Here is a 24,422-nt window from a genome sequence, read left to right on the forward strand (position 1 = left end):
CCCATCCCGCTCAGCCTGCTCAAGACAGAGCGCGAGTGAGGAGCAGGCGGGCAGGCGGCGGGCAGCCGGGCAGCGGTGGACAGAGGCCCGGGCACAGCCAGTTGCTGCGCCGGAGGGTGTGGTGTCCGGCTACAGGTGAGGGGGCGACCAAAGGGAAGGAGAACAGAGCCTTCCAGGGGAGAGGGGGCCTCGGGGTCCCTGGGATGGTCAGTGGTGGAGTGGGGGTGGAGGTGGCCCTTCTCGCGGGCGCCTGTGGGGCCAGGGCCCTGGCAGGGCCTGGCTGTCTGGGACGGAAATGCCCGCTCTCCTGTTAACTGAAACCACATGTGTCTCCCAGGCAGCGGGGCAGAGACGCCGCCAAGCCTGGGGCTTGGGGCTGGGGGAGAAAAGATGCAGCTGGCCCCACCATGTGCCCCAGCCAGGGTGGGTGAGGGGCTGTGCAGGAGGGCTCGGGGTCATTTGCATCCGTACAAGTGAGAGTGTGTCAGTGTGTGAATGAATGAGTTCTGTACGTGTGCTTGTTGCATGATGAGGGTGTGTGCACACGCGAGAGCCTGTCTGCAGGTCGGTGGGGTGTTCCTGCTTGCAGGGCTGAAGTGGCCTCCTGTGACCTGAGTGCTGGGCACACTCCTACCTGTCACCCAGAGCTTGGGAGCCTGCTGGCTGCCCCCTAGGAGCGCCCTCTGGGGTGAGGGAATTCTCACCTGAGTTGGGGGTGGTTCTCACTGTGCAGAGACTCCCTCGTGACCACCATCCTCCTTCATTCCTTTTCTTTCAGCCCAGCTCAGTCTTCTGGCACCTGTGCAACCTCTGCCCATTTCCCCGGGGGGAAGAGCTGAGAAGTAGAGCAAGGAGGTGATAACAACCTCTGCTCCCACGTCTGTTTTCATCTTTTTCAGATCAGTCACCTCCAGGAGCTCAGCATCGCCACTGTAGCCCTGGCAGGTGAGAAAACCTAGCCTGGGTGAGGGACAGCCTGCTCATGGCCACTGGGGAGACATGGTGGGCCATCCGGACTCATCGGGGGCACAGAGGACACTGGGATGTGGGCTCTGCCTTGGTGCGAGTCTGGAGTCCACATTCTTAGGTTCTGTGGCAAATGGGGTTCCCCAAGGGCCGAGGTGACCTGAGTCCTGGATCATCTCTCCTTAAGGAATGAGCCTTGCTGGGCACCAGGCTCTGGGTTCTGGTGGTGGCCCTGCCACTGCCTTGCTATGGATGTTGGACAGGTCTCCTCCTGTCTCCGGGCCTGTTTCCCTATCCCCACAATGGCAGAGTTGGGCCAGAATAGTGTTTTCCAAAGTCTGGTGTGTGCACCTCTGGCAGTCCATGAGACGGTGCCACGTGGATTGCCAATTTTCACTGTAACAAGGAGTGCGTGTTGTTTTTACCCATTAGGGAAAGGTGTCTAAATAGCATGTCAAGTCAGTGGGTAGATGGAAATAAAGGAATAATTGACCCAAAGGAATAAAAGCCGGGGATCAGGAGAAGATTCTTGTGTTCTGTCCATTTTGGCAATGGGCTCTTGTTATGTTTCCAGCACTTTATTTATTTATTTATTTATTTATTTATTTATTTATTTATTTTTATTTGTTTGTTTTTTTTTTTTTTAGAGACAGAGTCTCACTCTGTCAGCCAGGCTGGAGTCCAGTAGCATGATCATAACTCTTCCAGCTGTTTTTTCTTTTATTTTTTGTAGAGACAGGGTCTCACTATGTTGCTCAGGCCGGTCTCAAACTCCTGGCCACAGGCGATCCTTCCCTCATGGCTTCCCAACGCACTGGGATTACAGGCATGAGGCACCATGCGTAGCTGCTTTCATCATTTTAAATGCTCCTAAGAGCGCTGGTTTTGACTGTCTAGGGCCTGAAGGTGTGATCTGCTATGTAGACCATCTTTTGGCCCCCACAAACTAGCAACCGCCCTGTAATTCTGTGATTACAGAGTGGAAAGCCCAGTTGCCACCTTAGGGTGTGTGTGTGTGTGTGTGTGTGTGTGTGTGTGGTGTATGCTGTGAGTGCTATGTGGGAAGGGGCAGGGGATGGAATGCGCAGAGCTGGGGAAAAGATCAGCCGTCCCGAGTAAAAGCTGAGTGCCCAAGGTCACAGCCAAGGAGTTTGGGAAAGAGATTGTCCCCTGACTGACGTTTTCAAGTGCTTTGTCCGGACTCAGCCTTGCTTTGAATCACCAGGATGGGTGGGTAGGCGAGAGGCCACCCTGGCCTTGGCCTTTCCTGCCATTCAGCTCTGGCTCCCAGGCCACTTGGCTGTGTTTTATCTGCCAGTCCAGGACAGGCCAAGGAGAGGTGCACTGGGAGGATGCAAGGGTTTTGGGGAGGGGCCTTGGCAAAGCTCCCCAGTCAGTTCTCCAGGCGAAGCTGGTTAGAGCTGGCATCTTTCAGGACATACTCCCTCTCCCTCCTCCCTTTCTGCTAGGTTTGCTGTTGCTGTTAGTGTTAGTTGTGACCACAGTTGCTTATATGTGGATATTCATTGGTGATTTGTCCTATCACCAGCTCTTTAGGGAAGCCTGACCCTGCTCTGCTGCAGGAAATGCAACTCTCAGGACCATTCTTTCTTGTCTTGTCCTGCAACAGGCAAAGCGTACCAAGCTCTGACTCCAGGATGTGGACAGCATCCTTGGGTGGGGATGAATTCACAGTCCCTTCTTGATGAGGCAGAGATGCAGAGGAAGGAGCACAGGGCTGGGTCCACCTGATCCCTGACACTAACATGCAGTGTGACCCTAGGCAAGCTCCTTGCCCTCTGTGGTCCACCTCTCCTCTGGCCCTAGGAGGCATTGTCCTTGATGAGGCTGAAGTGGTTCTCTAGTGCTGCCCTAGGATGAAACAAAATCCTATGTCCAGGGACTCCTGTTCTCATGGAAGGGTTCCTTTCCTAGGGGGAAGAACCCTGTGAGTTTTGGAGTTTGGTTTCCTGGAGATGGGCATATGGAGTCATTCAGAGTCCTTGGGCCTGGATTCCCTTGAATCCTGTTTCAAACCCTGGGGAAGCTGCTGGCCGTGGTCAGGGGCATAGCCTCTGCCTGCAGAACGTGCCACATTCTAACTGGCCTTCAGTGGCCTTGTGGGTCCTGCTGAACCACTAGCAGCTACACCCAAGGCCAAGGGCAAACAGAGATCTGCTTCATGCTGTCCTGGCATGGGCATCGTTACAGAGAGATCTGCCTGACCAGGGAGTGGGAGGTGGCACTGCTATGTGGGGAGGATGAGTGCTTAAAGAGCAACTCCGTCCCCAAGAAACATTCTCATTTCAAAGCAAAACTGTTCCCATAACTGTGGTCTGGTTAAGTAAGCCACCCCGGTGGGCTAAGGAATGGGGTGCAGATGGAAGCTGAAGATTCTAGAACTTCTTCACCGACAGTGATGCCCTGGGCTCTTGACTTCCTTAGATTTTACTTTGATTTCTTTTTCCTAGATTTGGTAGGGGCAGTGTGTGGAAGTGGCAACAAAGCAGTTCATCTATAGAGTCACATCCAGATCTATTGGTGGCAATGTTAACTTCAGGCAAGGGAAAACTGAAGTTAGCTGCTGGGTGAGGCAAAAAGAACAAGAAGAGAAGCTAGGTGACCCCGTGTTCTGCTCCTGTAGCAGCTGTGGGAGCTTGCCAGGCGACTACGTCTCAACTCCACCTTCCTGACCTGCAAAATGGGTTGTTGTGCAAATTCACAGGGTGGCGGCACAGAAGCCCTGGCACACACTGCACTGGCACTGAACAAATTGTAGCTCAAAGGCATCAGGCCTGCTGATAACTCTGCTGGCTTAAGGAGGGGGTATGATTGACATTTTACAGAGGGGGGAACACAGCCGCAAGTGGTGTGCGCTAAGATGAGGGAAGAGCACCAAGTCTTTCCCAGGCCTGGGTTCCAGTCCCATCCCTGCCCCCACTGGCTCCATAACTTCCAGCAGGTTACTAATCCCACCAAGTCTTAGTTTTCGCATCTCTAAAGTGGGCAGGAATAGCACCTACCTCACAAGGCAGTTACGTGGATTAAATGAGCCAGCCCTAAGCTCCTGGCACATGGTAGGTGCTCAATGAACACTCCTCTAGCTGAATGGAAACCCAGAGGCCTTTGCTCCTCAAATTGCTCCCCTCTGATAGTCCCAAGTTGGGGCCACAGCCTTTGTGAGTAGTGAGGTTGGATGGCCAGAGGCCCAGGCTCTCCCTGAGGCTGGGCTCAAATCTTGCCATAAACACTACCAAAAGCACTTCTTGGAATGTTCTGCCCGAGTATCCCAGGTTGGCAGGTGGTCAGGACTAGCGCTCTTGTCACTGACAGCAGGAATGGTGTGATGGTTCATGCCTGAAGGATATTTAAAGAGATGAGGAAACTCAGAAAACTGAGGCTCAGACAGGGAAGGGGCCTCTGTGGGATCAACGTGGCAACAAGGCAGGGATGGAGGGGTGGAGGCAAGAAGGTAGGAAACCTTATGGGGAGAGGGGAAGGGGAGGCCCTTGGTACCTACCCGGACAGGGCCTCCTTCCCAGCTCCACTGGAGCAGGAATGGGTTAAAGGGGACCGGAAAGGAGAGGAAGAAAGCAAACAGAGTCAGGAGAAAAGCCTGGAGCTGTAAGCTCGCTGGGGTTGTTTGGTCTGGCTGAACCACCTCCTGGGCCACTCCCAGCAGCTCTGCAGACAGACTCCAACCACCCCCACCACATACACGCACACACACACACACACACACACACACACACACACACAAACATGCACACACTGACAGATAAGCACACACTGATACACAGAGACACACACAGACACACACATAAATACAGGCACAAACACATGACTAAATAGTCACACAGACACACAAATACACACAGATATACATAGACACACACACACAGACACACACAGATTCATACATACATACCCAGAAACACATATACATCACACTTACACACAGTTACATAGATACACACAAAGAAACAATTACACAGATTACACACAGACACATGTATACGAAATGCCACATAGAAACAAGTACAGACACACAGACACAGACACACGCCCAGACATATACACATGCACACAAACATACACACACGTGGATATCATGCAGATATCATGCAGATATCCACATAAACACAAGATTCACATACAAATATACACAGTGAATACGTAAACACACAGACAGACATAGACACGCATGCGCGCACAGATACACAGCAGAGAAGCTCCAAGCTGGAGGACAGATGCTGGGATGGTGTATTTCTGTAGCTACTTCTCATTCAACCTGCTCCCCTCTGCCCCAGCAACTTACGCAGGCTCAACTCCCTCACTGCAATAATAACACCTACTGTATACTGGGCATCGCCACGTGTCAGGCTCCGTTCTAAGCTCTTATATTACCTTAGACACAACAAACACTCTATGAAGTGGGCACTGTGATTAGTCCTGATTTGTACATGGAGAAGAGGGGAAGCCACTTGCCCAAGGCCACACCGTTCCTTTATGGCTTCTCCAAGGCAAGCTGCCAGTGCACAGAGCCGGCTGGCGGACCGTGCGCCCACACTGTCTCAGAGCACTGGGCTCTTGCTCTGCACCAGGTGCGGGGACCAGCTCTTTCACCTCCAGTATTGCCATGCCCTGTGGAGCAGCAACATGATTTTGCCTTTTCTCAGGTCCAGGGAGGGAAAGTGACCTGCCCACGGTCACAGGGGTTAGAAGGACCAGGGCTGAATGTCTGAGTGTGTGCTGAGCCAAAGCTTCAGTGACGAGGAGAGGCAGGTGACAGGGGCTGGCCAACCAAGCAAATCTACAGTTAGACCCAGCGCCCTTCAGCCTCCTCTTTCAGTGTCTTCCTTTCCTTGACCTGCTCCCAACTCTTGAGCCTGTGCTTCTATCCTCCAGCCCTTCCCTGTCCAGTATCTGACGCCCTCACACTTGTTCTTCATCCAGACTCAACAAGTGAGTCCTGAATGGACTTAATAGTAGCCTTGGATAACTGTTGACAAAACGTATTTCCCTTCCATTATTTTATTTCATCCTGTGTTAGGGGTAGGGGGAGGGGTTATGATCTTTTGATAAACTTGAGTCTGGGCTCCAGTCCTTACTGAGAGTTCTTGTGAGCATGATGCCAAACTAACTTAAATACGTGTCAGATCCTCCATTGAGCTCAAAATGCCAACTGCCCAGGTACAGGATGTGGGAGATGTGGCACAAAAGTAGCAGTTGTTTAGTGCCTTCTTTGTGGACCATAAGCATAATAGGGACATAGCTGTTGAAAGAAAAAAAAAGCGAATCTGATGTTAGGCTGCATTAATAAAGGTAGAATGTCCAGAGTGAAGGTGGTTATGGTCTTACCATGTTCTGTGCTGGTCTGGATTTCCTGTAATATTGGGGTCAGTTCGTTTCTGCTGAGGGGTTTCTCATTCTCTCCTTGTTTACCACAAGTGACAGGGAGCTCAGTACCTATTGAGGCACGTAATAACCCAAGGAATCACTTAGACCAATGCCAAGGGGTGCCGGGATAGCTGATCTTTATTGAGGACTTTCTTTGCCAGGCACATTTAAATGAGAAGTAGGTACTATTATTATTGTAGCTTTACAGATGAAGAAACTGAGGTACAGAGGGTGATATAACTTGTTCCAGGTCTCACAGCTGGTATGCGGCACAATGCAGTGCCGGAGTGTGGCAGTGGAGACCAGCCCTCCTGACTGCAATGCCAGCGCTGTCCCCTGAAACGTAATGTGAGCACATATGTAACATTACATTATCTAGCAGGTACACTAAAAGGTTTTTAAAAAGGTGGAAAAAAGAAGCCCGTGAAATCAATTATAATAATGCATTTATTTAAACTCCGAATAGCATCATGTTAACATGTAATAAATCTAAGAAAAAAACTTGTTGCTGGGTGCGGTGGCTCACACCTGTAATCCCAGCACTTTGGGAGGCCCAGGCGGGCAGATCACGAGGTCAGGAGATTGAGACCATCCTGGCTAACACGGTGAAACCCCGTCTCTACTAAAAATACAAAAAATTAGCCGGGCGTGGTGGCGGGCGCCTGTAGTCCCAGCTACTGGGGAGGCTGAGGCAGGAGAATGGCGTGAACCCGGGAGGCGGAGCTTGCAGTGAGCTGAGATCGCACCACTGCACTCCAGCCTGGGCGACAGAGCGAGACTCTGTCTCAAAAAAAAAAATGATAATAATAAAATAATAAAATAAAATAAAATAAAAAACTTGTTAATGAGACATTTTACATTCTTTTTTTGGTACTAAGTCTTGGAAACGTGGTGTGTATTCTTCATTTACAGCACATCTCAATGTGGGCTAGCCACATTTCAAGTGCTTGGTAGCACATGTGGCTCGTGGCCACCACGATGGACGGCACAGTGCTATACTGTATTGCCTTTTGAGGCGCTCGCTGTGGTATAGCCTAGTGTATAGGAAGAATCCATAAATGTCAGTCACTAGCATGATTATTTTTATCACTGGTTGTTGTTGGTGGTGGTCCAGGGAGAAACTGGACTGAGGCCCCTAGCCCTTGGCATAAACTGTGCACTGATGTCACCCTTCTTAATCCAAGTCCTTCAAGCCAGGAGCTCGATGTCTCGCAGGCAGAGCCAACTTCATAAACCTTTGGCCCGTGGACCCAGAAGGGCCAGCAGGACTCTCTAGCAGAGGAAGAGAGGCCAGCCCGAAGCCCCTCCGTCTCCCTGGCTGGCCAGCTGGGTACCACATGAAGTGAAGCTTTCTTGGGGCCTATAAGCCTGTGGCCCATCTGCTCTGGAGTGTGGGGCAGCCAGGCCCACATCTGCAAGGGAGAGAGGGTAAGGGCCTCTCCTCCCGTGGTTCCTTTAGGCTGGTTAGGCTTTTAAACAGAAAAAACAAATGAATAAAACCCACTATTCTTTTTTTTTTTTTAATTATACTTTAAGTTCTAGGGTATACGTGCCCAACATGCAGGTTTGTTACATATGTATACATGTGCCATGTTGGTGTGCTGCACCCATCAACTCATCATTTACATTAGGTGTATCTCTTAATGCTACCCTTCCCCGCTCCCCCGTCCCCACAATAGGCCCTGGTGTGTGATGTTCCCCTTACTGTGTCCAAGTGATCTCATTGTTCAGTTCCCACCTATGAGTGAGAACATGCGGTGTTTGGTTTTCTGTTCTTGTGATAGTTTGCTGAGAATGATGGTTTCCAGCTTCATCCATGTCCCTACAAAGGACATGAACTCATCCTTTTTTATGGCTGCATAGTATTCCATGGTGTATATGTGCCACATTGTCTTAATCCGGTCTGTCATTGATGGACATTTGGGTTGGTTCCAAGTCTTTGCTATTGTGAATAGTGCCGCAATAAACATACGTGTGCATGTGTCTTTGTAGCAGCATGACTTATAATCCTTTGAAAACCCACTATTCTTAATATGGTTTTTTTTTTTTTCCTGAAACCCCAGGAGTTAAACAATGGAGCAGTGATGTGGGGTCTGCACTTTCCCCATCCCTGTATGATCTCTGGGCAGCTACATAGTACTTGTAAAGAGTGAGGGCTCCCAAACCTACCTGCGCATAGGAACCATCTGGGAAGCTTCAAAATACACTGAACACAGGTCCTACCCCCAGAGGCTGTGATTTAATTTGTCTGGGGTGCAGCCAGAGCTTTGGAATGTGTGAAAGATCCTCAGGTGATTCTGATGAGTTGGACAAGTTTGGGAATTGCCATGCTAACCCTCAGGGGCACCGGCTCCGGTAGCCCTCACAGTCACTATGATGCAGGCGTGGTTAGTGTTCCCACTCCACAGATGAAAGATTGGAGGCTCCCAGAAGAAAGGTAACTGGGGCAAGTTCAGCCAGTCAGGAAATGGGTACGGTAGGGATTCACTAGCCATGGTTTTAACCAGCGGTGTATGGATAAATGTCTAACAACTTGCTCTCTGGAGAAAAAGAGCTATGATTTGTAGCACCTGCCAATTTCCGTGGTGTAGCTACTCCCACTGTGGCCCATTTTAAGCCATTGACAATGTCCCTGAATGCAGAGCTGGGAAAGGGTGCATTGGCTGCTGAGACAGTGTGGCTGGCTTCAGCACACAGCTGGGCCACTTGGCATAGCGAAGAAGGGATCCCATTTGGTAGGCATGGTTAAGCATTTTCTATTTTTATTTTTAATTTTTTTAATTTTTTGAGATGGAGTTTCACTCTTGTCACCCAGGCTAGAGTGCAATGGCTCTATTTCAGCTCACTGCAACCTCCACCTGCCGGGTTCAAGCAATTCTCCTGCCTCAGCCTCCAGAGTAGCTGGGATTACAGGCATGCACCACCATGCCCAGCTAATTTTTGTATTTTTAGTAAAAATGGGGTTTCACCATGTTGGCCAGGCTAGTCTCGAACTCCTGACCTCAGGTGATCCGCCCTCCCTCGGCCTCCCAAAATGCTGGGATTACCGGCGTGAGCCACCATGCCTGGCTGGTTAGGCATTTTCTGCATTTTTAGTCCTTGAACCCTTTCTGCAATGCAATATTTGGGAGCCCCAGTGTATGCAACAGATAAAAAGCAGTGTTATCAGTGTAAGTTTATTATAGAAACTGAAATCATAGTATCAGTCTCAGTCTCTTGTTTAAACTGGGGGACAGGGTGAAGGGGCACTATGAATGTGGCAGGTGGTGGCAGTGAGAAGCAGTCTCAGAGCCTGGGCCCTGTGTGCCAGCCCTCTCCCCCTACGCTGACTGCGTGGCGTTGGGCAAGTCCTTCTCCATCTGAGCCCCCATTTTCTGGTGCGGCCAAGGGAGACTGGACTGTGTGCAGAGTGGCCTCCGCCCTGCCACACCCCTGCCTGACCCCAGCCAGTCTCAGCCCCGTATTTATAGCCATGACTTCAGTCTCCCCAGTTCCTCTGAAGCTGATTCCCTGGCCCATGTATTTATAAACCAGCAGGGCAGAAATAGATGTGACGTACTGGGGACTTGGCTGATTCTGTGAGCAGGCTGGCTTCAGTGAGTCCACTTGGAATAGGCTTGAGTCCCCCAGCATCCTGGGTGCCGGGTTCCACAGGCAGTCTAAAGCTGGAAGAGCATTTTGAGACCCCAGGCCCAGCCCTGTCATTGTGCGGTGGGGGTCACCAAAGCCCAAGAGTGGAGGCATGTGGCCACGGTCACAGTGCGCATGGCAGAGCCAGAGCTAGAACCAAGGACTCTGTGCTGTGTGAAACGGCCCCTCCCCAGACCCTCAGAAAACCTCCAGTGACCACGCCAGGCCCCAGACACCTGTGAGGTTCCAGCTTGGTCGTTTTCCTGCTCTGGGATCATGGGCGCAGACTCACCCTCTGTGAACCTCTGCTTCCTCAATCTGTTAACTGGGGGGTAACAGTAGGTGCCTGCCTCACTGTGTTATTGTGAGGAAGAAACAAGAAACAAGATTGACACAGTGCCCAGCACATGCTCAATATTCAATAAATGCTAGCTCTTGTAATGCCCTCAGTCACCGCTTCACAAAAACAGTAATTATAATAACAACAGCTGTCTCTATTGAGCATGTTCACAGGTTACCTTATTTAATCCTCACAGCAATATGATATCATTATTATTGTCCTCAAACTCATTGCATATCATGTGTTTTACAGTGAGGAGAGGCTCTACCAATAATGAACTTGGAAAAGAATGTTCTAAAAAAAGAATGCTAACATATGAAATCTTATTTTTTATATACAGGATTACAAAAAATACTCATTTCTAAATAGTAGACATATTCAGAATGGAATCGGAAGGTTCTAAAATGGTGAACAATTGAATAATCAAAATATTAGCATAAGAAATATGTCTCCCAGGGGTTTGCAGGGCTTATGTTTCTAAGTTTGCCACCTAATGTTGGTTTATGTTTTTTTATAATTGCATATGAGAATTTAGCATAATAGTGAACTTGAAATGCATATGCTATACAAAACATGGAATGACATCTGTTAAGGTTTGTTATGCTCATACCACAGTTTCTTTATCTTAATGACACACAGCACTCCCAGGTCACCTTTCTGGCTTATTTTTCCATTGTATTTAACACCATTTGACATACTTTCTTATTTATTTATCTGCCCACCCCAGCTAACATGTGAGCTTCACGTGGGCAGAGTTTCTTTCTCTTTTGTTCACTGTGTACTGCCAGCACTTAAAATAGTGATGGCACTTAGCAGGCATTCTGTGAATATGCGTTGAGTGAACAAATGAGTAAATGAATGACTGAGTCTCCATTCTACCAAGAGGGCACCTGAAATTCAGTAAGATGCAGAGACTCATCTGAAGTTACCCACTATTCTGAGGCTGAACTGAAACCTTATCTCTCCTGAGACCACCCAGTGTGCCCAGCTGGAAGTTCTTCCCAACCTCTCACCACTACCTAGTGCCAAGGGCTGGTTTCCTATGGCTCCTGGGGGTTCCCCCAGCTCCACCTCATGCCCATCCAACACTGGTCCCTTCTGCCCCAGGAGGTGGGCAGAAATGGAGGGCAGGAGAGGACTAGGGGGGAAGGAGAAGAGGTCAGAGCAGGCTGGGCAGCCGGGATGGTTGATGCTGATGGCCGCTGAGGAAGGGAGGAAGGATGCCAAGATTGGTCAGTCTGTCCTAAAGGACTAGAGGAAAGGATTGGGACCATGGGATCATGGTGGACATCCCTCTGGGACTGACTACCCCAAGAGGAAAACACTGGAAATGGGCAAGGCCAAGGAAAATTCAGGTGTAGCAGCAACCTTGCTGCTACCACTCCCACTAACCACTTTGCCCAAGGCCTTTCTCAGCTGGAGAAACTGAGGCCTGGTAAAAGAAAGCGATTCTTCCAAGAATGCAGAGCAAAGTAATGGAAAATGCTGGGGTTTCTCATGCTTACTAGCTCTGGAGGTTGGAAAGGCTTGGGATTCCCCGCCTTTGAAACCATGAGGAAGAAACCCCCCACCATGGCTCTCATCCCCTCCTTGGGAGAGAAACACTAAGGCAGGAACATAGGTCCAATTCTCAAGGACAACAAAAGCTTTCTTCCTGTTGTCAGCAAGAACTCAGCTCTGGACAGGCCAGACAGTTCCCCTACCCCAGACTGGTGCTGAGGGTGCTTTCAGACAGGAGTCTGGTGGGCAGGTGCACCTGAGCCATCTGAACCTGTTCAGAGTCACCTTTTTTCCCAGGGTGCCTCAGTTTTGCTCCTAGGTTACACCTACAGTTAATCTCTTGGCCACCCCACATGTATTGTTTCATTTGATAAATATTACGCATCTACAGTATGCCAGACAATGTACCAGACATCGGAGAGAAGCTCCTTTCTCCCTCCCATCCTTCCATTTCCCATTCCTTTGTTTCATTCATTCATCCTTTCATTCTTTCACTCAGCAACTACTTATACCATTAAAATAGTATAGCCTTATGGATAAGAGTGACATTTGGAGCTAGACCATCAGGACGTGAACCTTGACTCAATCACTCACTAGCTGTGTGAGCTTGGCAAGCCATCGAAGCTCCATTTCCTTATCTGCACAATGGGGATAATAATAGCACCTTCCTTATAGGGTGTGATGAGGATCAAATGAGCTGCTGCAAATGAAGTGTCTGAATAACACCTGACAGAGTAAACACTCCATATACATCAGCTATTATCATTGTTACTGGTTTTGTGTTTTGTTCTTTCCTTTCTTTCTTTCTTTTTTTAATTCTGAGACTGGGTCTTACTCTGTTGCCCAGGCTGGAGTGCAGTGGCACAATCATGGCTCACTGCAGCCTTGATCTCCTGGGCTCAAACACTCCTCCGGCTCAGCCTTTCAAGTAGCTGGGACTACAAGTGTGTGCCATAATGCCTGGCTAATATTTAATTTTTTTTATAGAGGCAGGGGTCTCACTATATTGCTCAGGCTGGTCTCAAACTCTTGGGCACAGGTGATCATCTCACCTTGGTCTCCCAAAGTGCTGAGATTACAGGCGTGAGCCACTGGTCCTGGCCTGTTGCTATATGTGCCTGGCCCTGTGCCAGCTGCTGAAGAAATCACTCCTAAATTCTCCTCTTGCTGGGACCTCTGCCTGCCAGCCCTTTTTTCAGTCCCCTGCCTTCTGTTCTGGCCATGCTGCCTCCAACCCAAACCCACAGAGCTGGGCCTTGCAGTGGTTTCCCCAACCCTGTAGGGCTGCCCACCCCCCTACTTTATCTCTCCAGCCAGCAGGAGAGAGCCTAGGCAACCAAAGCCTGTCAGACACTAGTCACCTTCTCAGCCCTTCCATACATGCCCTAATTTCAGCCTATCCAAGCCCACCTGGTTCTTCAGAGTCATCCCCAGTGGTCCTGCCTTCTTGCCTTCACTGGGCCTTGATGGATGATCTTTACCCTAGGAAGCCCTTCCTAATTCTCCTCAGCCAAGAATCATAAGATTTGGCTTTGAGTCTGCATTTGCAGTGTTGCTTTATCTGTGAGCAATTGGGAGCCATGGAATGTTCTTGAGCAGGTGAGCAACACATTCAGAGCCACACTCTAGGACAATGGATCAGACTTTGTATAGGATGGAAACAGGAAGAGACAGCAGGTGGGGAGTCAGGTAGGGAGTCGTGGGCAGTAGGGCCTTTGGAGGAATGAGGGTCTAGTCTTCCTGGGCTGCTTCTCCCTTCTCCGCCCTATAGTCTTCCACCTATAAAATTAGATCTTGTGATTTCTCCCAGCATGACTCAGTGAGTCAATGGCAGAGCTGAAACAAGGACCTCATGCCCTGACCTCTGCGATGCACCTACTTAAGCCCTGATGCTCAGCACCCCTCACTCCCTTTCCCTTCTTCTACAGCACAAGGGAGGCTCTTTTGACCTATGGGGACCCTGCAGATGATGGGGAATCAGAAGGAGGCTGGACTGTGCCTTATAATCACTGCAGTCTGTGTACACCAAGCACGTGGGGCCCCAAATGCCAGGCTCACCAAGCCTCTGTAGAGCCCAACAGGTGAGCAGCACACAGCAGTGCTTCCTCATTCCCCACTGGGTGAAGGAATAACCCTATATTTTCTCTATTGATCCCTACAACCACCCTGGGAAGTAGATCGTGTTTTAAGCCTTGTTTTGCAGGCAGTAAAAGTGAAGCTCAGAAAGACAAGAGACATGTCCACAGTCAGGCAGCCACTGGGTGAGAATTCCAACCCAGACCTGATGCCAAAGCCAGCGCTCTTCCCCCAACACACACAGTAGCGGAAGGGATGCAAGCATCCTCAAGGCCATTGCAGAAGCCAACAGTTGGAGCCCTGGGGTGTCCTGGCCAGCCCTCAGACTGTGGAGCACCTGATGCTCAGTCTGTCCTCTGGTCCTGGGAGTCCCTGCTTGGACTTGTGCAGAGGTGAAGGGGAGGGAGAAGGGCAGGCTGAACCTCAGAGGGAGCAGGGCTTATGTAAGGAGCTAGAGTTGGAGGGTCTGGGTACCTGGGTTGCAGTGCCACGCCTACCTCTGGCTTGCCATACAACTGCAGGTAAATCCTTCCCCTCTGGGTTCAGAGTTCTCCTCTCTGAGATGAGGACAGCATGTTCTGTGGACACTATCAGCCCTTTCTGCCAAGGCTCAAGTATTTTAGAGCCTGTGTCCAGATGAGGGTCATGAATCTGGGGGAAATGGAATTAGAAGTTAGCAGGACTCCCTCCCATGTCTGTGGAGACCGTGGCAGGTGCTGTCCTACCCACAGAGGAGATCCACTCTCATGGATGGTTGCTGTGGCTGAGTCCAGCAACCCCAGGGGCTGTAGGGGTCCCTGGAGTCTGCAGTTGCTGAGAGCAGTGAGTATAAGCACAGACCTCAGCTGCCTCCATTCACATCCTGCTTTGCCATTCCCCACCCGCGTGACTCTGAACACAGTACTTCTTACCTCTCCGTGCGTCAGTTTCCTCCTCTGTAGACAGCACTCACACAGCAGGAGTGTCAGGTGAAGGGCTGGGTTCAGCGCCTAGCAGGTGCTATTAGTGGCAGCCGCTATTATTGTTTTGGGCCCCGACCCCCACAGCTCCTGCGCAGAGGTGGGTGCTGCAGGGCTTAGGCCTGCACAGGGCCTGCCCAAGTTACCCGACTGGGTTGGGAGTCCTCCTTCCTCCTTAGGAGGGAACCTTGAATTGGAGTGCTCCTGCCAACTCCTCCCTCCTGGCTTGGCAGCATGAAGACAACGCCGGCCAAAAATATTTGTGTGGGTGGCGGAAAGTTAACTTTTCCGCCTCTCTCTTCTTTCCTGGAAACCGTGGCCACCGTCAAATACATCAAAACAGAAGCAGGGATAGAGTGAGGCGAGGCCCCTGTGGGGAGTCAGAGGAGCCCTGGCCCCTCCCCACACCCACTCCTTCTGCCTCCAGCCATCTGGCTCTGCGCTGGGGGGATGACAGAGGGGCTATCCAAGTGCTTAGAATCAGGGGATCCTGCAATGTCAGAGTTGGATGGATCCTCCAGCATCATCTGGCTCAGTCTCACCATGGTGTCCTCCGGGAATCTGACTCCAGAGTGCAGAAGGCACCTGCCACAGTTCACACAGCCAGTCCTGTCTCTTCTGAGTGTTGCTGGCCTTTGTGAGATTCTAAGATTCTTTGAACCCCAAATGGCAGAAATCTGGCAGCAGCTGGTGAGTGAGAAAGCATCTGGAGATGAATGAGGGCCTGGAGCCTCTCCTCCAGGTCTCTGAATCCACCATCATGATCAAGGTGTCAGAGCGAGGTTAGAATCCCAGCCTGGCTACTTACTAGCTGTGTGCCTTAGGCAAGAAGTCACTTCACCTATCTGAGCCTCAATTTCCTCACCTCTGAAATGGGATAATAATAACGTAATTCTCTCACAGGGTTGATGTGAGAAAGTACGGCAATAACCTAAGTGAATGACCCAGGATGGAAGAGGTGCTTCTGTTCTTCTGCTGGGGGCAGAAGGTGGGCTTCTTTCTCCTGATTTCCCTGCCACTGAGGCTGCTATAACAGGTGCCTGGTTATCTTTCTGATCCGGACAGTTGTTTGCCTTTCCCCTGGCTGGCTCTGATTTGCCCTGGGGCTTGGTAATGCGCTTATCTGTCTGTCTGCCTGCCAGACTCTCCTGGCATAGTCCCAGCCAGAAACCAAGACCTTGACCCAGCCTGTTGCAGTAGGAGGTGCCTGACCCCTGCTTGGGGGTGGAGGCATGACCACAGCAGCTGAGGTCAGTTCAGGTCCTCAGATTACCCATGTCCACAGACTTTCACAATTTTCAGGATTCTCACTGCTCCCCTTTTTGCAATAGGATAAGTGAGAGTAAGATAGTTCACACTTGCCTGAGTTCACACAGCTAAGTAGCAGCAGAATCCAGTCTTTAAGCAAGATCCCTTGTTTCCAGGGTTTCCTCTCAAGTGTAATTGGCCATCTGCTCTGTCTTACGCACTACCTGCCCATGCTGGGGCATCTCACCCACCTCCATCCTTTGCCTCCACAAATGATTTCTAGATATTTGTCCGCAGCCTGGAATTCTCCCTTGTTCTCTAGACCCCTGTGTGGAACCGCCCACTGCTCATCTCCCCTGGAAATCCAAAACCTAACTTATCTCCCTGCTCCACTAAACAGCTGCTCCTTCTCATTTATTCCTGATCTCTATTAACAAAATCGCTGTCACCAGAGCTAGGAACCTGGGCTGCATCCTAGGCTCCTCCCTCTTCTCCACACCCACTCTCCATCTGCCTCCAAGCCCAGCCAGTTCTTCCACCCAAGTATCTTTCCCATCTACCCCCTCCTCGTCATCCCTTATAGAAAGCCTCCATTCCCTCTGGCCTGGATTATCATCATTCTTAACATTTATATAAATAACAATACAATGATTATTGTTGTTCCTGCTATTATTCACAGCTCTCCTCACCACATTTTAAGACTGCTTTATCCCTCTGCTATATCCCCAATACTTTTCATGATGTCTGAAAAGTGATAGGATCATAAAAAATTTTTGTGCAATGAAAGAACAGCCAACATGTATTAAGTTATAGCTTAGAAACTGTGCTAAGTCCTCTGCATGCATTTTCTCATGTAATCCTCAATGCAACGTGAAGTTAGAAATATTACAATACCCATTTTATAGATGGAGAAGTGGAGATTTAGAGCGGTCCTGTGACTGGCTTGCTGATTGTCACACAGATGGCAGAGCTAGGATTCTAACTGAAAGCCTGGGCACAGAAACTGAAAGCACTGCACCATCTTTTTTTTTTTTTTTTTTTTTAATAGAGTTTTTGCTCTGTTGCCCAGGCTGGAGTGCAATGGGGCGATCTCGGTTCACTGCAATCTCCACCTCCTGGGTTCAAGCGATTCTCCTGCCTCAGCCTCCCAAGCAGCTGGGATTACAGGTGCCTACCATCATGCCCAGCTAATTCTTGTATTTTTAGTAGAGATAAGGTTTCATCATGTTGGCCAGGCTGGTCTTGAACTCTTGACCTCAGGTGATCCACCTGCCTCAGCCTCCCAAAGTGCTGGGATTACAGGCATGAGCCACCACCCCCGGCCCGCACCGTGTTTCTTGTTGCACAACCTCCTCCAAGGGCTCCTATCCCCAGTTTGCATCTGGGGTCACACCACTCCTGTGATTCCGGTGGTGTAGGTACCTTTGCTGGGACATGAGCGAATTCTTTCTAGGTGGTGTCTGGCTACATGTTGTTAAATAACTAGATATTTATTTAATGTACATTGGGGGAAAAGGACTGAGCACAATATACTTGTGGTTTCTCTGCAAATGTTACTTAAGATAATTCTAAAATAACAGAAGTAAGTGATTTCAAGTTGATTAAAGGAAAAATATTAAATAAAGTTTCAGGTAGCATGACGATGTGGTGAAAATCCAGGATGTTAAATGATTGGAGCTTTCAAAACACTTCCCTATGGAAGTGTGGAACCTGCACCCCAAATGCCGGCCAGTTCTCAGGGTCACCTGAAGATGAAAAGGCCTCAGAAATTCAGCCTGGAACCCCCAGTGAGCTGTCTCATGTGCTGTTTCTTTCTTCCCTGTGCAGATAGATTGCCCCGAAGGGGCCTCGCACCAGAGACGGATTAAGAAGGGGGATTGGAGGTCCATCACTCCACTAGCCCGGGAAGGACTTATCTTTCGCCTCAGCCAGACCTCACCCCAATTCTGTGAATCAGCGGAGGAAGGCAAAACTGCAGAGTCAGAGGAGGTTGTGCAAGGAGCAGAGACCAGGGCTCACACAGGTGGCCTCAGCCCAGGCCCTGGCCCAGGCCCAGGAGCCTGCTTCCCTGCATCGCTGAGGAGGAACAGTACCATGCTGGGTCCTCACCTCCCACCTCCGCCCCTTGCGCCCAGTGAAGGGAAGCCTACCCCCTGCGCCTTCCAGATCCCTGATGGAAGCTACAGGTGTCTGGCTCTGGAAGCTGAGGAGAGCAGCGGTGAGGAGGGCCTGCAGGGAGAGGCGGGGCCTACTGACCTGGAAGAGGATGAGGGGGTCAGCAGGAGTGGGGACAACTCTGTCTGCAGAGTCACCCAGGGGACACCGCAGCTGCCCAAAGCCCTGGGCATCCAACCACTCAGCTGCTCCAGAGAGGAACAAGGGGCGTCCCAGCATGACGACAGGGCCAGCCAGGACCGGGATGTAGTGAAGACCCGGCAGGTGATGACAGCCAGCCCCAGCCCTGGCCCTGGGTCCAGAGTGGCCCAGAAACCAGGTAAGCTTGTGTTCCTTTTCCTTTGGACTACCAGAGTCACTGGCGACCCCTTAGGTCCTTAGTACAAGGGCTCCTGACCATATTTTTCCATGATTCACAATAATTCATCACAGCCCCACGGGCATGCCCAGATGAACAGCTGAGGAGAGAGAGGAGCGATTGGGAGCGCCGTGCAGCTCCAGCTGCACCACATCTAACCCCACTCCTATCTCTGCCAAAGAGGGCACGTGAGAAGGCAGTGAGAGAAAGCCACATTATCTTGCTTGGTCAAAAAAAAAAAAGCCCATTTCCCACTCTCATCTGCCTTTTAATCATTAGCGGCAACAAATCACTGTGGTGTCCCAAGCAACCGATGGGGCAGAACCCTCTCATTAAATGTATTGAGTGCTGGCTACATGGGGGTGCTGGGGACGTGGCACTGGACAAAACAGATGTGGCTGCTGACCTCATGGAGCTTAGGAGGTAGAGACTGAAGCCTTGGATAGAATTTGACCTCCCAATCTTACAGGTGGGGAAACTGAGACTCAGAGTGAGGAACAGACAGCTAGAGGTCACTCAGCATGTTAGTAGTGGCTGAGCTAGGCCCACGTTCCTCGTCTAGGCCTCGGTTTTTCATTTGTTAGAGATGACAAGGGCAGATGGAACACCACCTAGGCTGCAGTGAGATCCCATGACAGCATGTGGGGAGCGCACAGCGTGCGCCGCGCGGAAGGAAGGAAGGGCAGGAATGATGATAATTTTCCTGCAGCGGCTGCTGTCTGCAGAGCAGGGCGGGACAGGGAAGCCCACGCTGAATCACCTCCACAGCCGGCCCATGGAAACGCTGAAGTGGATCCAGATGGGGAGGACGTGAGCAGGGCCATGCTCAGCTCAAGCAGGAGCACAGCCAGTAGATCCTGGGGGTGCAGGGCATGCGGGGGACACAGTCCTGGGAGGGCTTGTGCGTCAGGAAACTGAAGGAACACTTCATTTCTCTGCAGGCGTCGTTGACGCCCGGCTGGCATCTCACCAGCCTTCCCGCCCACTCTTCTCTCTGAAATAATTCTCTCCAGGCTCGGATCGCCCCCCATGGCCACCATTGTCTACCAGACTGGGGTCACACAGGGGGCTGGGCAGGAGCAAGAAAGAACTTTCAATCCCTCTAGGGTAGGAAGAAGGAGGACCCCAGGGAGGCACTGCAGTCTTGAATTTGGAGGTGGGCCCTCACACCAGAGTCAGCCCAAATTTGGTCTCCTAGAGCCTGAAGTTCCCAGGACCTGCTCCCATCCCTCTCACAGGCCCAGACTGGGGGTCAGGAGACATAAATGCTTTCTAGACCGGATGTTGCCGACTAGCCAAGCCCTAGCAAATCCCTTCCCCTTGGTGAGCTCTACTTTCCTCCTCTGTGAAAATAAAATAAAAATATGAATCTTATCTACCTCAAAGAGCTGTTGGGAGGTTGCAATGATCTTAGTTGTGGCAGTGTTTTGGAAATTTTAGAGTAATCTAGATAGGTATGTAAGAAATATTTATACTTAATTGAAATGACCATCATCAGCTCAACAATAGGGCTGCTATTATTTGTTAGAAGCCTTTATGTGCTAAGCCCACTGTACCAAGAGCTTTACCCTTTTCACTTAATTTAACCTCGTAGCAATCCTCATGAGAGACATACTTTTTAAGTCTTCATTATACAGATGAGAAGATAGAGGTTCAAGAAATATATGTGACTTATCCAAGATGCATGGTTAGCAAGCTGCTAAGGCACGATCCAGTTACGGTTTTTTGAATAGGGGCTTGTGCTCTTGGCCACCGCTCGCTTCTGGAATTAGAAGAGTAAAGTGTTGTCTGCAGACATCCTGGAATGGAAGATACCATGGATGGAGAGGGCACTACCTTTAATGAACTCTGTTGGCAAGTCATACTAAGCCAGTTCATTTGATAGCATCTCATTCTTGTTATTGTACTATTAGCCTCTCAAGGCAGGCAGGTGTTATTCTCCCCATTTTACAGGTGAGGCAGCTGAGGCTCAGAGATTTAAGTCCCCTACCCAACATCACACAGCTAGTGCCAGAGCTGAGACTATGATTGTGTTCTTCTTGCCTGGAACAGTGTGGTTCATTCCTTTCTTTTTCTTTTCTTTTCTTTTTTTTTTTTTCTTTTTGGAGATGGTGTTTTGCTCTGTCGCCCAGGCTGGAGTGCGGTGGCACAATCTCGGCTCATTGCAACCTCTGCCTCCAGGGTTCAAGCAATTCTCCTGCGTCAGCCTCCCAAGTAGCTGGGATTACAGATGCCCACTACCATGCCCAGCTAATTTTTGTATTTTTAGTAGAGATGGGGTTTCACCATGTTGGCCAGGCTGGTCTCGAACTCCTAACCTCAGGTGGTCTGCCGCCTCAGCTTCCCGAAGTGTTGGGATTATAGGCGTGAGCCACCGCACCAGGCCTTATTCCTTTCTTTACTGTCCAGCCAGTCTGTCATCCAGTTCTGTCCTATAATATTTCTAGGGACAGAGGGGGCAGAAAAGACTTCAGAAGGATGAAATGGGCAGGGAAGACTTCTTAGAGATGGAGGCATGAAGGAAGCTGGGTCTTGCAGGAGAGTCAAAATCCGGTGGTCTTGGGTCGGAGCCCACACTTGCGTTTCTGCTGCCTTGGGGAAGGGAGTGGCTAGAGTTCCTTCTCTCTGCTCAGAAATCAGGAGGGAAGAAGGCTGTGGGGCTGCCAGGTTATTAGTGGATTAGGGCTTCCTTTTAAAGCTTCCTCCCATTACCGCCAAAGGATTATAAGCATCTTCAGACAATGACATCCATCCTTCCGCAATTATACCTGCCTCTCTAGAGGGCTCACAGGCAGGTTTAAGTATGAGCCACAATATCTTCTGCTTTGGGCACTGCAGATACCTTTGTTTGGGGTCAGTGGGTACCAGTGCCATTTCTCCAAGGCCTGAGTACCAGCTGAGCAGGGCAACGTAGAGCCCTTGGCAGGCTAGAGGGATAGAGTGTACAGAGAGATGCCATCAGCTGCTGTCAATTTGGGGAAATAGATCTGGGGAGGAAGGGGTAGTGTAGAGCTCATGATCAGGCCTCAGCCAACACTAGGGTCCCCAGCTCACCAAGACAGCCCCATGCTATAGCTGCCCTCCCCAAAGTCTCAGCTGGTCATAACTGGTAGAGTTTCTTGAGATTGTTGTACAGATGGAGACTCTGAGGGCCAGAGATGGCAAGTGACTTGTCCAAAGTCACACAGTAAGTTGGTGGCAAAGCTAGGGGCTGGAATCCAGGGCTTATGCCTCCCAGCTCAGCTGCCCGGCACTGCTAAATGCGTCATATGGAGTATTTAATCCTCTAAACAATCCTGTGAAGTTCATACTTTTCTTATCTCTGTTTTACAGATGAGGAAACTAAGGCATAAGGAGTTTAAGTGAATTGTCAAAGTCTCACAGCCTGTGGGTGGAGGAGCTGAGATTTGAACCCCAGGAGGTCTGGGGCCATGCTTTTAACCACCCTCTCTGCTGCCTGTCTCCATGGTGATGAGGCAGCAGGCTGTGTTCTTCCACCCACCTGGGGCTGGGAAAAGGTTGTTCAGGCTCTGGGAGTTGTTGGAAGATTCTGCCAAGCCACATTCCCTCCCACTCGGATGCTCTGGGGGAAACCTGGGTATTGGCTGATGATCCCTCCCCGCCTTTGCTGATGGCCACTTGTTATTGGAGGATCGAGGTGTGTAGCAGATTTAGAGCCATTTCCAACTCTAGTGGACACTGTTCTGAGCCTCTGGGGTGGGGAGGGGTGTGGGTCTGTGTTGTCAGATGAATCCTGCCACTGGACATGTCCGTTTTGTTCAAGGAGAGGAACCTGTGTCCGTGTTAACAGCCGACAGTGGTCACTGGGCCCAGAACAAGGCTCCTGCTCCTCAGGCTGTGACAGAGAGGGCAGATGGAGCAGGAGCCTGGGCAGGAAGCCGCCCACTCCCCCTCAATTCCCCTGCTCCACAGAGATGGTGATAGGAGGGTGATGGTGAGGAGCACTGCTCACAGGTTCGCAGATACCTCACCATGCACTCACACCTACATGCTTTCACATCCATCCATAGACACATGTATTCACACATGATGTATAGATGCCATGTTCTCATGCAAACCATCACATATATGCACTCACACACACGGAGGCCCTCAGACACACATCCATGCATGTAGTACACACTGGCACACACCTTCCTGAAGGCTCCCTCACCCATGCACCGCTGCCACGTGCGAACACATGTCTCAGATTTGCTTACAGAGCTGCAGTCGCATCTGAAAACATAAGCAGACATAGGCACACTCTCTCACACAAACACACATATTCCCTCTCATAGATACAGGTGAAAAGCATGTTCTTTTCTCCGTTTCCTTTTGCTACACACCTACACTTTGAAATCTTTCACACATTCTCTCCTACAGACCTAGCCACACTTGCACACCCACTGTCACACACCTACGCACAGACCGAACCACTTTCTTTCCTTTCTTTTCCACATCTCTTTCTCTTTCATACCACCCACACAGCAATCCTAGCCTCTCTCTCTCTCTTCCTCTCACCCACACACAGCTTCCTGGTTTCCCACAGGCTAGGCTGCAGCCACTTCCCTAGAACAGGCACTCTCAGGGTTAGCGATACCCCAACCTGGTGGGGGGTCCCAGGATCCCCCCTCCACCCCCCACTCTTCCAACCCACCCCTTACCCTGGATACAAGAGGATGAGAGCAGAGCAGCCACACGATCAGAGTAATTCTCTGAAGCCCACGAGGCCAGGAGGAGAAATGGGAACTACCAGGGAGGGTTTGCCCCTTGTCACCTGACTTCCTGCATTCTGAGTCTCTCCAGTGTGAACAGGGGACATCCCAAACCCAGGCCACCTGCAGGTCTGTGTTTCACAGGCCCTTGGGTGGGGTGGGCTTACACTAGCACATTCTTAACTTCCTTTAGCAGAAATCTAAACACAGAACTCTTTTTTTTTTTTTTTTTTTTTGAGGACAGATGAAAGTGGAACCACCCTGGTCAAGGGGGTGGGGAACCCAGGGAAACTTCGGTGAAAACCTAGACCAGCATTTTTCCAACTGTGGTTCTGCTTCAAAATTGCTGGGGTTGTGGAGGGTACTTGCCATCAGTCCTGTGCCAAGCCAACCGGCTCGTGGCCTCAATGGGAGGGGTGCTAGAATGTGGGTATCTGGACTTTTAACAGCATCCCCACGTGACTCTGATGTACATGGCCACTGCCATGAGGCTTCACACGCTCAATCTGAATGGCATTTTGCGCAGTGAAAGGTGGGGAGCTGAGCCCTAGAGCTGCCATACAGCACCCCTGCCTTGTTGCTGACCCACTGGTTAAGTCAGGGGATGGCAGCAGGTGGGTGGGGACATCACCCTTCTCCGTGCCCGTTTACCTAAGTCCTACCAAGGGAAACAGTTATTCTAATTACTGGGGCTGAGACATAGCGGGGAAGACGGGCCTGAGCACCCAGGTCTGAAAGGAAAGCCAGAAAGAGGTGGGGTGGGAGGTGGTACCAGTTATGGGGACAGAATCACAAAGGCAGATTTCAAAGTGGGTAGTGGGTGGGTTAGAGAAAAGAAAAGGGGACACAAAGAAACTGTCTCCCTCCTATCCGAAGGAGATAGGATTTTAGGACAGACCGACGGACCTACAGATACAGAAAATGATAAGGAAACGGAGAGACAGACAACCAGGCAGCAGAGAGTGAGGCACAGCGAGAGGAAAGAGAGGGGGCCCCGCCTGGAGACGGGAGGCTGAGCGGGTGGGGGAGTGAATCGCACCCCCGGGGCTGGGCTG

The 24,422-nt window shown here is 50.5% G+C and overlaps 1 protein-coding gene across 2 annotated transcripts in view; it reads left to right on the forward strand.

The window, feature by feature from the left end:
* The first annotated feature begins 32 nt into the window (after positions 1–32).
* The window catches only part of SYNPO (synaptopodin), a 59,535-nt gene continuing 35,145 nt past the window's right edge, over positions 33–24,422 (forward strand). Inside the window, exons 1-2 of one of the 2 annotated variants that reach the window (XM_011931594.1) lie at positions 33–135; positions 17,951–18,613. In XM_011931594.1, coding sequence (XP_011786984.1) covers positions 18,214–18,613 — 400 coding nt within the window. In that variant the 5' untranslated portion in view covers positions 33–135; positions 17,951–18,213. Of the gene's footprint in view, positions 136–17,491; positions 17,534–17,950; positions 18,614–24,422 lie in introns of those variants that run through there. The other variant, XM_011931593.1, reaches the window with a different exon arrangement.

The sequence above is a fragment of the Colobus angolensis genome, unplaced genomic scaffold (genome assembly GCF_000951035.1).
Source record: "Colobus angolensis palliatus isolate OR3802 unplaced genomic scaffold, Cang.pa_1.0 Scaffold90, whole genome shotgun sequence".
Lineage (NCBI taxonomy): Eukaryota > Metazoa > Chordata > Mammalia > Primates > Cercopithecidae > Colobus > Colobus angolensis.